General features: G+C 41.7%; 1 protein-coding gene across 1 annotated transcript in view; it reads right to left on the bottom strand.

The window, feature by feature from the left end:
- Positions 1–15000, bottom strand: part of slc6a16a (solute carrier family 6 member 16a) — a 45088-nt gene that overhangs the window by 10026 nt on the left and 20062 nt on the right. Inside the window, exons 4-6 of the mRNA XM_063184277.1 lie at positions 12280–12406; positions 11127–11302; positions 6411–6521 (exon numbers count right to left, since the gene is read on the bottom strand). Of these exons, the coding sequence (XP_063040347.1) occupies positions 6411–6521; positions 11127–11302; positions 12280–12406 (414 nt within the window). The remainder of the gene's footprint in view (positions 1–6410; positions 6522–11126; positions 11303–12279; positions 12407–15000) is intronic.

Raw genomic sequence — 15000 nt, forward strand, 5'->3', positions numbered from 1 at the left:
CATTGCATTTGGCAGACGCTGTATAACCAAAGCGACTTACAACCGAGGACATCATCATAGCCAACATCACTAGCAGATACAAAGTGCACAAGAAATATACAGAACAACAAGTGCAGATGCAAAGTAGAGTTCGTTTTTTTTTTTAAGGCATGGGAGAGAGAGAGAGAGAGAGAGAGAGAGAGAGAGAGAGAGAGAGAGAGAGAGAGAGAGAGAGAGAGAGAGAGAGAGAGAGAGAGAGGGAGTAAGCGAAAAGATGGAGTAGGCAGATGGATAGATGTTTGTTTGGAGTGAGGGAAAGACAGATAGGTGCAGCAAACCGTGCGGGAGGAGAAAAATAGAGCAAGCAAAGCAGAAAGGCAGAGAAAAGAAAGTGTACGGCAGAGGAACAGAAGGGAGAGAGGTGGAAAGGGAGAGAAAGAGAGAGAGAGTGTGTGTGAGAGAGAGAGAGAGAGAGAGAGAGAGAGAGAGAGAGAGAGAGAGAGAGAGAGAGAGAGAGAGAGAGAGAGAGAGAGAGAGAGAAACAGAACGATGTGAGCCATGAATACTTTTGGATTTAAAGTCACCACTTGCCAATTGCAGTCACTCAAAATATCACCTTTACATTGGCACCAATAGAAACGACATTGGAATTAAATCCTTAAATATCCGCAAGTAGCTCCGAATCAACAAAGCACTAACCACAGATTCACAAATACCATTCTGTGAGTTATGTTTATTATCCTCTTCCTGCAATATTTATTTTCCTTCATTCTGTCCACAGTGGTCCCCTGTTGTGGTTTGGCATGAAAAAGGCATGAAAAAAGGCATGTGTGTGCGTTCAAGGAATGCAGACGCGGGTCTGGTCTCTTTGCGTTTAGAACCACGCCAGTCAGTCGCCCTCAAGAAACATTAAAGGAACCGAACAAAACATTAAAGGCACCCTGAAAGACCCTGTTAACCCCAGACACGTGCGCTGTTTGATAGTGTGCTCCATGTAGGACTGGGCAATATGACGATATATATCGTTATCGTGATATAAAAGTGTATATCGTGACCTTTCTTCTATATCGTTTATATTGTGATAGTAATTTTATCAATTTTTATGCAATTGAATATCATTTAATTACATTTCATGTTGTCACAATAAACACTATAAGTTCATGTAACTGTAAGAATAACAATAAAAAGATCCATTTTAAAGAAAGGTTGTTTTGCGACATGAAAAAATAAAGAGCAAATAAAGAGAATAACTGAAAACGTATGTAATTGTGCTATATCGTGATATATATCGTTATCGTGATATAAAGTAATCCATATCGTGATATTGTTTTTTTTCCATATCGCCCAGCCCTACTTCCATGGAAACTAGGACAAAACAAAACAAAACTTAACGTCTTATCCAGGGGTGACTTACAGGGAATTAGCTGCGGAGACAACTGGTCCCCAACTGCAGCAATATTAGGGTTACGTGCCCTCGTTCAAGGTTCAAGTGCCACAGATGTGTGGTGGGTGTAGTAACAAAGTGCTGGCCATAAACTTTCCCCAAACACATTCTTGCTGACTGGTATGGCAATTGAAACTGTGTCTGGTTCCAAGACAAACTTCCTAACCATTTTGGTAGAAGCTCAAACAAACATAACATACAGTACAGTCAGTGTTTAAACTGACTAAAAAAAAATAAAAACAGTTGAAATCCTTCTGCCACTGTCTGCTTGCTGTACATGCTGCCAAACAAGACTGGGGTGTGGGATGTGGGGTGGAGGCAAAGGGGTGAACAAAGTTGTCCCAGGCCTAGAGAAGAGGGGGCAGAACTGGGCCCCCATTATATTATTATATATGTTTTGAGTGTGTGTGTGTGTGTGTGTGTGTGTGTGTGTGTGTGTGTGTGTGTGTGTGTGTGTGTGTGTGTGTGTGTGTGTGTGTGTGTGTGTGTGTGTTCTACATTCGGAACATTTATAAACATTCTTTTATTCCAAATGCAAATTCCATAGTCAATAAGCTATGGAAAAGCTAGAGATGTAGGGCCTTGAACTAATGACTGACTTGCATATGATGTGTGTGCTGGGAGGGGTGGTTGGAGGGGGGGGTGGATGCAGCATTTGTATGTGTGTTTTGTCTATTTGTATCCATCTGTGTTTATATCCTGCTTTTTACCCTGTGAGACCAAAGAAGGCAATTGTCATGCTTGCATGATAATAAAGTATAATCTAATCTAATCTAGGCCCAGCTGAAGCTGTCAGCTGACCTGACACTTAGATGTACAGTAGGGATGCACCACTTTTTTGAAAACAGATACAAGTATGAGTACATTAATGTGTGTACTTGCCAATACCGAGTACCGATACCTTTTACCACCAAAATAAAATGAAAATAAATCATGGCCTTGTCTTTTTCCAACTGTGATATTTGTATTGCCCATTTGCATGTAGATTTAAATGTTAGTAAATGTATGAGGTGGCACTTTTTTCCATTATGCTTTCAAGTCCACAGAACGTGACAAGATTTTGCATTGTTTTGTGTAATAGCAGTATCGTTCCTGATATCTGCAAGTGCTTGACGAGTACGAGTACAATGAGCAGTATCGGGTGCCGATACCGATACCAGTATCGGTATCGGTGCATCCCTAACGGACAGTAGTCCTTACACTCACTAGAGTACTTAAAGACAACACGTCTGTGTGGGACTGGTGTTCCAGAATTTTTGAAGTTTTCTGCGCTTGATAATTGAATATGGTGTTTCATTTTCCAAATTTCACAGTGCAATGCCCCACTGTTACAATGACAACAATGGAGATTCTGGATGTGTTCTGATCTTGTTTCTGACCTTGGGGTAGAACATGTTCTTGATTTCTCCCTATCACCCTAATGATAAAGATCCTGAATGAGAGATCTTTTTGTCAAGACCTCAGAATCTGGGGAGTCGCATTGGTATCGCAGAGTAAGGTGGTAGGCAGCACATATCACTAGAAGTTGTCCAGATACCTCACCGAAAAAGAAAATATTCTGTTGGTATCGCCTTATTCATGTTGTTTTTTTAGGTCCAGTTATTAGTTCCTGAATGTGTTCTGATCCAAATTCTGACCTTTGGGTAGAACATATTGATGCCTCACTGACACAGTAGCCACTTACCACAAATGGACACGAAGGTGGACCTATTCACTCTTTGCTGAAAACACCTAACTACAATACAATACAATATATTTATATAGCGCAGTATCACATCTACGGTAACTACATCATAGCAACATTGCTATGACGTGCTCATTACTATGGGCTATCATTACTAACAGGCTATGACGTGGTCATTACTATTTTGGTGACAATAAGGTTATAACAGAGGCACTGCACCCTAAGCGAAGGAACCTGAGCGAGGAAGCCAATCAGAGAGCGTGGAAGGGTAGAAAGTAGGGCTGGGACTCGATTAAAATTTTTAATCGAATTAATCTTAAGGCTTTGAAATTAATTAATCAAATGAATCACATTTTAATCACATTGAAATATCTGACTTGAGAACAGTGAAAATATTTTTTTTTCACATGGATTTTGAATAATTACAATAAACAAGCTTAATCTAAAAGTATTATTCATTTTTAAAAGAAGAGAGAATTCTTCTCAATTTCAGCAGGCTGTTCACCATCAGGCGTAATACTGCCCTCCATTGGTCTAATCCAGAACTATGTAGCTATATTATACTGCGATTAATTTTTTAAATCGCGTTAATTAATTAATCGCATCGTGTGATTAATTAATCAAAATTAATGCATTAATGTCCCAGCCCTAGTAGAAAGGCTTGACAAATGGAAGCTTGCAGTTTGTGTGAATAGATGCAACTGGCACGATTGGCTACGGGCTACGTATACCTTATGCCAAATGACACATTCATAACGCCCAATAAACTGGCCATGGGCAACGATAAACCACACTTTAGGGACTGTTCGTAATTTACCGGGGGGGGGGGGGGGGGGGGGGGGGGGGGGGGGGGGGAGGGCTGGTGCGTAGGGGGGGGAGGGCCATGATGAAAAAAAATAGGTGGAGGGGAGGGCCATGGCAAAAAAAATCGGAGTTAGGGGGAGGGCCATGGGAAAAAAAATCGAATTCATTTTATTTTATTTGTATTTATTTTTTTAAATAATAATAAAAAAATGCTCTGAAACACATAGCTTTGCGATGCAAGGTCCCGGCGCATATAGCACTGAACGTGTATCTGTAGTCAAAAAACTACAGTATCAGGTGCAGCTACTGTAGATTGCCCGCGCTGACTCTCTTTCACTGATTAGGCCTATTGCTAGTGCTACGGGAACATTGAGCATCATAGAAAATGCCCGTGAGCAAATAACTAGCTGAGGTGAACTATATGGGCAAAACAGTTTGGGAAGTTTTGACAACGAATTGGATGGGCATTTCCAGAGGAATTTTGGAGAGGTGTTGTAGTCAACTGGTGGTCACAGCCTCTGGTAAGTCATGATTTTATTTAATGGCACCGCCGTGTGCTTTACATCTGTGTTCAAAAAACTTTTAGACCCCAACCAGACCGGAATGAACAATACCTAGGCCTAGACGTACTTTGGTAGAACGGTGCAGTGACGCGGGAGATACGTTTGTTTTAATAGCTTGTGGTGTCAAGGTAGTAATAAAAGTGGTATTAACGGCGATGTGTTGCCCATGCATCATATACGGTCTTGAAACCATTGGAGGAGCTAACTTGTTGTGAAGAGAAGTCTCATCACTTTGGTGAACAAAAACGGACCAACTAAGCAAGGAATTATGTAGCCTACATTTAAAGCGTGACGGGAGAAGGGAATGTCACCAAAGTTGTGCATCGTGTCAGGTAAGAAGTGACTTTTCTTTCTTGCTGTGGAGATTGGATTCGTAGAAGCGTGTATTGGTATGCTAGGTCTTGCCTGTTGCTGGTGAAGTAGTCTAGCTTAGCCTCGGAGTTGGCTATGGGGTGAATCTGAAGGAGAGCACAGCCGATGGTGTGCCTGCATGGCTTGTCTATCATCACAGTTGTCAAAGTTGAATTGCCGCGGTGTGTAATGGCTGTGCTATTGTTGGATGTTTTGGAATGTTGTACTGGTTCTGTTTTGGCAATTTGTTCCATTTGGCTGATTTGACCACCATAGCACCACCTATTAATGCATCTTAAATATGGCCTACGTTAAATGCAAACTAAAGGTGGCTTTCTCACTCTCCCTGTATCAATAGCCAGCAATGGCTCGAGCTGCTTTGGCGCTTAGCCTACTTCTTGCTCCGATCACATCCCGAACTCTTTGGCCGTCAGAGTGTAATCACATTCGGGAAGGTAGAGCTATCCTGTGTGTGTGCGTGCGTGCTTTTATGCGCGGTCTGGGAGACAGGACAGGGGTCCTGATCGAGATGCACCTTGAGATCCACAGTCGCAATTGCAAGAAAATCTAAATTATTTGAAAGCCCGGTCACCTCTCGAGTGCATCGCATAGCCTAGTCAAAGCATTTCTTCTAATTTCACACATTGCACACTGCCCATGCTGAAGAGACAAACTGTCAAGGCAGCGCGATTTACTCTTGAACACGCCCTCACCTCCACATCAGGTGCGCGTTTCCCTTCCGCAAGAAGAACTTAATAATGTCAAAGTGAGATGTAAAAAAAAAAAAAGTTAAATCTACCCATCCTTGTTTAGGCTACATAAAACATGAGGAAGTTATTCAGATATGATTCGCCATTCCTCACCCTAAAATTGATTAGAACGCAGGAAATTGCATCTAAAAAACAGATTTTTTTTTTCACAGCACCCCCTGGTCAAAACCAGTTCCTGCGTCCCTGGCTTCGCTACTGTGCTGAACATGTAAAACGTACTTTGTGAAAGGCGCTGCTTGTCGAGCAGGGAAATATTGAAGCTGCGGTGGGGAAACTCTCTCCACTGTAGTTTACAGTAGTAACAACTCGGACATTGGTATTGAAATGGAAGTTTTTATTATTATCATTATTATTAATAATAATATTTTTACTTAACACGTAAAAACAATAGTGAAGGCAATTTGTCTTGGTGACAGTGGAGTTAAAAGGCATCCCATGCAGCCGCAGAGGTAGATTCTAGCGGCTTCTCATAGGTATCCACTGATATCGATATTCGATAGCACATAATAGTGCAGACAACCGCCCTTGATGTAGGCTACTCTGACTGTTCTCATGATGGTTGTTCATCTACCAATTTTACATATTATTATTTTTTTACCTGTAGGGGGAGGGCCATGGGAAAACAAAATTGAAGTGGGGGGAGGGCCATGGGGAAAAAATTGAGGTGGAGGGGGGGGCCATGATTTTTTTTTTTGACCGGACTTCCAGCGCACCAGCCCTCCCCCCCCGGTAAATAACGTACAGTCCCTTACCTACGATAAATTGTCTCATTTGAGAGATAGTCTGGTGATAACCAGGCGACTCCTGATGCTCACCTTGGGGTAGAACATGTACTTGATGCCGTCCATGGCTCCATCCAGCATGAGGCCTCTGATGAGGAAGATGAAGAGGACGAGGTACGGGAACACCGAGGAGAAGTACATCACCTGGGAAACACACACAGGGGAATGGGATACTGCAATAACTGTAGGTCAAGACATTAAAGGGACACTGTGCAGGAAATGGTCAGAAAAGGTACTGCAACTATGCTGCTCATTGAAACTGGGCTGCCTATTGCCAAATTTGCCAATCTTTTACATGAAAGTTTACTGAGTAATAAGCAAATATTTCCTAGTATGGTCCAAGTAGAGTCATTTTTGCAGCTAAAAATGGCTATTTTTGGAAATTCAAAACGGCGGACCATGGAGAAGATCCCCCTTTTCATGTATGAAAAGTGCAATTGTTCCAGTCATAATGAATACTTAGAATTTGATGGTGGTGGTAAGTATTCATGAAAAAGGTAACATTAGTGAATGGGCAGCATGAATTCTGGAAATTAACAACTAACTATCTCACAGTGTCCCTTTAATAAATACGTTCACGACTTAACATCTAGATCAAAATATGTGTCAGCCTCAGCGAATCGATGTGGGGCATGGATGATCCAGAATCGATCCGGCAAGTTCCAGAATTGATCCGGCAATTTTTTTAAGTTTCAATTAGGGACTGTTCGTAATTTACCGGGGGGGGAGGGCTGGTGCGTAGGGGGGGGAGGGCCATGATGAAAAAAAATTAGGTGGAGGGGAGGGCCATGGCAAAAAAAGTCGGAGTTAGGGGGAGGGCCATGGGAAAAAAAACCGAATTTATTTTATTTTATTTTTATTTAAAAAAAAATAAAAAAAATAAAAAATGCTCTGAAACACATCGCTTTGCGATGCAAGGTCCCGGTGCATACTATAGCACTGAAGCGTGTATCTGTAGTCAAAAAACTATCAGGTGCAGCTACTGTAGATTGCCCGCGCTGACTCTCTTTCACTGTAGGCCTATTGCTAGTGCTACGGGAACATTGAGCATCATAGAAAATGCCTGTGAGCAAATAACTAGCTGAGGTGAACTATATGGGCTAAACAGTTTGGGAAGTTTTGACAACGAATTGGATGGGCATTTCCAGAGGAATTTTGGAGAGGTGTTGTAGTCAACTGGTGGTCACAGCCTCTGGTAAGTCATGATTTTATTTATTGGCACCGCCGTGTGCTTTAGGCTATCTGTGGCTATCTGTGTTCAAAAAACGTTTAGACCCCAACCAGACCGGAATGAACAGTACCTAGGCCTAGACGTACTTTGGTAGAACGGTGCAGTGACGCGGGGGATACGTTTGTTTTGTTTAGCTTGTGGTGTCAAGGTAGTAATAAAAGTGGTATTAATGGCGATGTGTTGGCCATGCATCATATACGGTCTTGAAACCATTGGAGGAGCTAACTTGTTGTGTGAAGAGAAGTCTCATCACTTTGGTGAACAAAAAGGGACCAACTAAGCAAGGAATTATGTAGCCTATGTGACGGGAGAAGGGAATGTCACCAAAGTTGTGCATCGTGTCAGGCAAGAAGTGACTTGTTTCTTGCTGTGGAGATTGGATTCGTAGAAGCGTGTATTGGTATGCTAGGTCTTGCCTGTTGCTGGTGAAGTAGTCTAGCTTAGCCTCGGAGTTGGCTATGGGGTGAATCTGAAGGAGAGCACAGCCGATGGTGTGCCTGGCTTGTCTATCATCACAGTTGTCAAAGTTGAATTGCCGCGGTGTGTAATGGCTGTGCTATTGTTGGATGTTTTGGAATGTTGTACTGGTTCTGTTTTGGCAATTTGTTCCATTTTGCTGATTTGACCACCATAGCACCACCTATTAATGCGTCTTAAATATGACCTACGTTAAATGCAAACTAAAGGTGGCTTTCTCACTCTCCCTGTATCAATAGCCAGCAATGGCTCGAGCTGCTTTGGCGCTTAGCCTACTTCTTGCTCCGATCACATCCCGAACTCTTTGGCCGTCAGAGTGTAATCACATTCGGGAAGGTAGAGCTATGCCTGTGTGTGTGCGTGCGTGCTTTTATGCGCGGTCTGGGAGACAGGACAGGGGTCCTGATCGAGATGCACCTTGAGATTCACAGTCGCAATTGCAAGAAAATCTAAATTATTTGAAAGCCCGGTCACCTCTCACGAGTGCATCGCATAGCCTAGTCAAAGCATTTCTTCTAATTTCACACATTGCACACTGCCCATGCTGAAGAGACAAACTGTCAAGGCAGCGCGATTTGCTCTTGAACACGCCCTCACCTCCACATCAGGTGCGCGTTTCCCTTCCGCAAGAAGAACTTAATAATGTCAAAGTGAGATGTTAAAAAAAAGTTAAATCTACCCATCCTTGTTTAGGCTACATAAAACATGAGGAAGTTATTCAGATGCGATTCGCCATTCCTCACCCTAAAATTGATTAGAACGCAGGAAACTGCATCTAAAAAACAGATATTTTTTCACAGCACCCCCTGGTCAAAAAAGTTCCTGCGTCCCTGGCTTCGCTACTGTGCTGAACATGTAAAACGTACTTTGTGGAAGGCGCTGCTTGTCGAGCAGGGAAATAGGCCTATTGAAGCTGCGGTGGGGAAACTCTCCACTTTGTAGTTTACAGTAGTAACAACTCGGACATTGGTATTGAAATGGAAGTTTTTATTATTATCATTATTATTATTAATAATATTTTTACTTAACACGTAAAAACAATAGTGAAGGCAATTTGTCCTGGTGACAGTGGAGTTAAAAGGCATCCCATGCAGCCGCAGAGGTAGATTCTAGCGGCTTCTCATAGGTATCCACTGATATCGATAGCACATAATAGTGCAGACAACCGCCCGTGATGTAGGCTACTCTGACTATGTTCTCATGATGGTTGTTCATCTACCAATTTTACATATTATTATTTTTTTACCTGTAGGGGGAGGGCCATGGGAAAACAAAATTGAAGTGGGGGGAGGGCCATGGGGAAAAAATTGAGGTGGAGGCACAGACTGATACAGACTGATACAGAAAACAGCCAATAAATTGTTGCTCAGTATCTGACTGCTTGTATTGCCTCATCATGAATGATTAAACATTTGCTTTGCTTTCAGTAGAAATGTAATGCATTGCAATGCATTGTAGAATTGGATCGGATCGGATCGGATCGGATCGCATAGAACCGGATCGAATCGAATCGCTACCTCCCGAATCCTGATCGAATCGGATCGTGAGGGCAGTGCCGATCCACACCACTAGTAAAGGTGTACGTATGGGATAAAAACAGTAATTCCAGTCTACAGGATTCTCTACATCCTATGTAAACAAAGAGCATTACAGTGCTATGCTGCACCTTCGTGGAGAGTTTGTTGACCGTGATTATGTATCTGCATTATTACATAAAAGTCAGATATATTCTTTATGTCGAATGTTAAACAAACAGTGTGATAGCGCACCTTTGGCGGAGTACTTGAGGCCCCTGATCATAAATCTTATTTATTAGCTTCTTAGTGCAGATGGGGTCGCCAGCGGGACTATTCCCTATTTGCTGAAAATACTCAACTACATCATAACAATATTGCTATGACATTACCAAGAGCCTTAAAGGGACACTGTCCCATTTTTGGGAATAAGCTTATTTTACACTTCCCCTTGAGTTAAATAATAGGCTTTTACCGTTCTTCTGTACTTTCGACCGTTCTCTGGGTATGGCAGTGCAAATTTTACCCCCATGCTAGCAGATAACATTGAGTCCTATGAGACCAGTTCGCGGCTAACTGGTCTCATAGGACTCAATGTTAACTGCTAGCTTGGAGGTAAAATGTGCACTGCCATATCTAGAAAACGGTTGTGAATACAGGAGAAAGGTAAAAGCCTATTATTTAACTCAAGGGGAGGTGTAAAATAAGCTTATTTCCAAAAATGGGACAGTATCACTTTAAGTAACAGATTAATAAAAAGCCATTACAATTTTGGTGACATTAAAGTTATAACATAGGCTCTGCGCTAAGGGGTTAAAGGCACATGTATTCTCTATGCCCCATGAAAATATGTGAAGGTGTTACTTCGGGATAAATCACCAAAGTTTACAATGGTAAAAATATGGGTCCCTTCACGATACGTTAGGGAACCACTGTTATGGGTTACAGGTAAACCAAAAGTATTATGCTGCACCTTGGCTGAAGACTTGATGCCCTTGATCATGTACGCCAGTCATGACGTAAGCCAAGGTCAACATGTCAACTATGTATGCCATAGGTCGTACGTATACCAAACACAGTAGTGTGCTGAACCTTGGTGGAGGACTCGATGCCCTGGATCATGTGCCTGCATCATCACATACAAGTGTATATGTATTCTCTCTATTCTATGTCAGGGGTATTCAATTAAAAGTCACTGAGGGCCAGTTTATCAAATTCCTTACAGTAAAAGGGCCAAAGTCAATATTATAAATAGATAGTTCGCCTATGTTTTCATTTTGTTCAGACATCGTAGAGGGCCAGAGCCTTGCCATGCAAGGGCCTGATGTGGCCCTGGGGCCTCTAATTGAAAAGCCCTGCTCTCTGTCTTATGAACAAACAGTACTACACTTCTATACTTGCAGCTTGGCTGAAGACTTGATACCCTTGATCATATACCTCAATCATTACATGAAGGCACATGTATTCTCTATGTCGAATCTTTGATACTGCACCAGTAATCTCTGTGTTAGTACCATGCTGCAATACCTTGGCTGAAGACTTGATGCCCTTGATCATGGCGAGGCAGACGATGGCCCAGGCGGCCAGCAGGCACCCGGTCATGATCAGGTTAAAGTCTCCCGAGTCGTCTATGGAGTCGGCGATGTCCAGCGCCTTACGGAACCAGAAATAGGAGGTGGGAGAGCTTCCAGCACATTCCTTCACTGAGAGAGACAAAGAGAGAGAGAGAGAGAGAGAGAGAGAGAGAGAGAGAGAGAGAGAGAGAGAAAGAGAGAGAGAAAGAGAGAAATATTTTCGTTTGGACATACAGAGCTGTGGATGGGTGGTGTATGCGTGGATATTTTTAAGTGTATACACACAGCGTTACTTTCTTATCTGAAAAAAAAAGTATTCCACGTTTGCCCTCATTTCAAGGACAATCAAATCACAATCACCCAAAGAAAAGAAGACGTAGGAAGTCACAACCCTCCATTTAACTGGGGCTGAGAGGATAGCCAGCGTATACAAATGCTGTACTGTAGTCAACATGTTGTGGATAGAGGAGTGTGTGTGGGGTCTTTTTTTAATTTTCCCTCTTTTCTATAAAATTGGTTTGAGGCTTGGCTCCATTTTTGAAGGATAATTGAGTTACAAAAAGAAACTGCAGAAAGTCACAGACATAAACAAAAAACATAGTAATTTAAGTAATTAAAAAAAAATCTACAAAACAGAAACCACAATATAAATCAAATGCCCAACACAACTTTTACAGAACATTTGGAATAGTTTTTAATGAACAAAATAGCTTTAATTTAAAATCTAGCTTTGGGTTTTGGAACCTCTCCGAGTGAAATGTATCCAGACGGGCATCATGCAATGTTGCGGTATCTTTTAATGAGTGGCAGCAAACGACCACACAGTAAAAATGCGGTGTCAATTCCCTCGGAGAGTGTAACATCTTCTAGAGTGTAATTGGTCCCAGAGTACTCTTTAAATGTTGAATGATCACTGCATTTTTACTGACCATGAATGTAAATTATGCATGTGTACAGTGCATAGACCATACACTATACCTCCAATGGGACATTGGATATTCAGTCCTGCAACCAGATATACAGCACATACATACATGATGCATGCATATATGCTTGTGTCCAGGTGTATGTGTGTATACAGTGCGTGCGTCATGTGTACATCCCACCTGTTGAGTTGGTGCTGTGATCCACAGGACACTGCTCCCATGGCAGCGGATACTGGAAAGAGTTCCCCAGGTAGAACAGAGACCAGGCGATGATCACATTATAGTACAGAGCCACAAAGAAGCACACCTGCGGGAGAGAGAGAGAGAGAGAGAGAGAGAGAGAGAGAGAGAGAGAGAGAGAGAGAGAGAGAGAGAGAGAGAGAGAGAGAGAGAGAAAATAGAGATAAAGAACGACGGGAAAGGCGGGGGTTGACAACAAATTCACATTTACTTGAACTAAAATAATTCATGATGATGTACTGTATAGCTTATTGGAAACAGCTATTGGCTACAGTGTATTGGCTCAGTGTGGAAGATAAGGTAAGCGTACCCATTAAGCCCACCAAAATCTAAATTTCTTTATTTTTCAATCATCTTCACATCATTTTTTTGTGAAATATTTTGTTAAATAGTAAGATTTACCTCTCTTCTCAATGTTTGTCACTGAGTTGATGGATATTTCAAAGTACAATATGAAGATTTTTTACGAGAAAAGTGAAAAGTCTGAATGGGCTTAAATGGTACCATTGGTACCATTTAAGCCCACTTGTGTTCCAAATAAGCTCATATAGTTATTTCTCTATCAAAATACCTGGTGAGGTGTGTGAATTGAGTTTAAACAGTGGAGCCTACATGGCATAAATGGTTTCAGACCAAAAATGTAAGATTTGCTCAAAAAATAGTGCATAAAACCTAATTAAATATTACGGCATCTTTTACTTCATATACTTCATAAAATTCTTCAGCTAAACAGAGAAATGTATTTTTCTTATTGGTTATTGTTAGTTCATTACATTACGCCTTTTAAACCAACAACTTGGGATTGTACAGCACTTTTTATGTCCCTCAAAGGCATTTTTCATAAGCATGCATGCAAACTTGCATGCATTTCAATGGGGTGTACCATTTAAGCCCACCTAGTACCCATTAAGCCCGCCTATACAAAAAGCTATTTTATGGAAATAATCAACTCCACAAAACATTTCATGATGCATTTCTTTAAAGACCAATGCCAAACAAACTGGAAAATGCTTAGAATTCATACCTAACCACCTTAAGTCTTACGGTGGAGTAAGATAAAGATGGTGTGTGGTTGTATCAAGAAAATATCTGCGTGTGCTCGCTCATAAAACACATCTTTCCATTTGAAGGGAAATGCTATAATTTAGTAAAACACTGCATGTATATATATAAAAATCATTACATTTACCTCTTAGTTTACTAAATATGAAAGTATTTTCAAAACATTTGACTTAAACTAGCTGATATTCTATGGTTTCTGACATGTCCCAAAACAGCAAAGTTTTGAGGCAACTTCTTGTCAGTAGTCCTGAGACTGGATTCACTTGGACGGGAATAACTCGACGATAAAAAATGTGATTTGTTTGCAATAAAAAACATTTTGTCAGTTACTAAACCCTTTAATTGGATAGGGTGATGAACAACAAAATTCACCTTTTCCCTTTCTTTAAATTGACCTCAAAGTTGAAAGTGGGCTTAAAGGGTACATGGGCTTAATGGGTACGCTTACCTTAAATCTTCAATCTCAGATACTGTATAAATCTTTAAGATGTTGCAACTGTACCCCAACGTATTATTGAGCACTGCGTCCCCCTCGGGGCCGCGAACTCACCACCATTTCAATGGATTCAAGGATTCAAGGATTCAAGGATATTTATTTGTCATGTACATAGAGACACTTTCGTGTCCCTTGTAATGAATTGCATGGCCGGTGCAAAACAAGTGTGCAGAAGGTGAAGAAGAAATAAAATAAAAATAAAAATAAAAGGTGTGTGTGTGTGTGTGTGTGTGTGTGTGTGTGTGTGTGTGTGTGTGTGTGTGTGTGTGTGTGTGTGTGTGTGTGTGTGTGTGTGTTCAATCAAAGTAATTAGGAGGAATTCAGTAAGCAAATGGCATGAGGAAAAAAGCTCTTTCTCAGTCTCTCAGTTCTAGCTCTGTGACAGCACAGTCACCTTCCAGATCTCAGTTTTTTAAACAGTATGATACCGCTGGACTAAAGGACCAGTCTGGTAGCCCAGCGCTACTGATACGGTATGAGGCTTCGGGAGGGAGGTTTACTAACGTTACACGCCAACTCTGCTAGCCTCCGTTACACGACTAGCAACAGAAATTGGAACGAGAAACTAGGGTGAACAATGTACATGTAAACACACCACATAGGCACTCAGATGGGTCAATACATATCTGGTTCAATATATACTGTATACTGTTCAGTTACACATTAAGTGGAAACAACAAGGTCAAACTCAAACTCACGTGCACAGATTTACACACCAAAACACATACACACACAGCGAGAGAGAGAGAGAGAGAGAGAGAGAGAGAGAGAGAGAGAGAGAGACAGAGAGAGACAGAGAGAGAGAGAGAGAGAGAGAGAGAGAGAGACAGAGAGAGACAGAGAGAGACAGAGTGTGTGTGTGTGTGTGTGTGTGTGTGTGTGTGTGTGTGTGTGTGTGTGTGTGTGTGTGTGTGTGTGTGTGTGTGTGTGTGTGTGTGTGTGTGTGTGTGTGTGTGTGTGTGTGTGTCTGTGTCTGTGTGTGTGTGTACAGGAAACCTCTACTAGGGCTGCCTATTACAGTGGAGACAAGAGAGAATTGTGCCAGTTGCCCAGATTTAGTGCTCACTGCTGCCAATCCAAACCCACTAACTGTTAGGTTGTGA

This window comes from Engraulis encrasicolus, chromosome 2, assembly GCF_034702125.1.
Source record: "Engraulis encrasicolus isolate BLACKSEA-1 chromosome 2, IST_EnEncr_1.0, whole genome shotgun sequence".
In the NCBI taxonomy this organism is placed as follows: domain Eukaryota; kingdom Metazoa; phylum Chordata; class Actinopteri; order Clupeiformes; family Engraulidae; genus Engraulis; species Engraulis encrasicolus.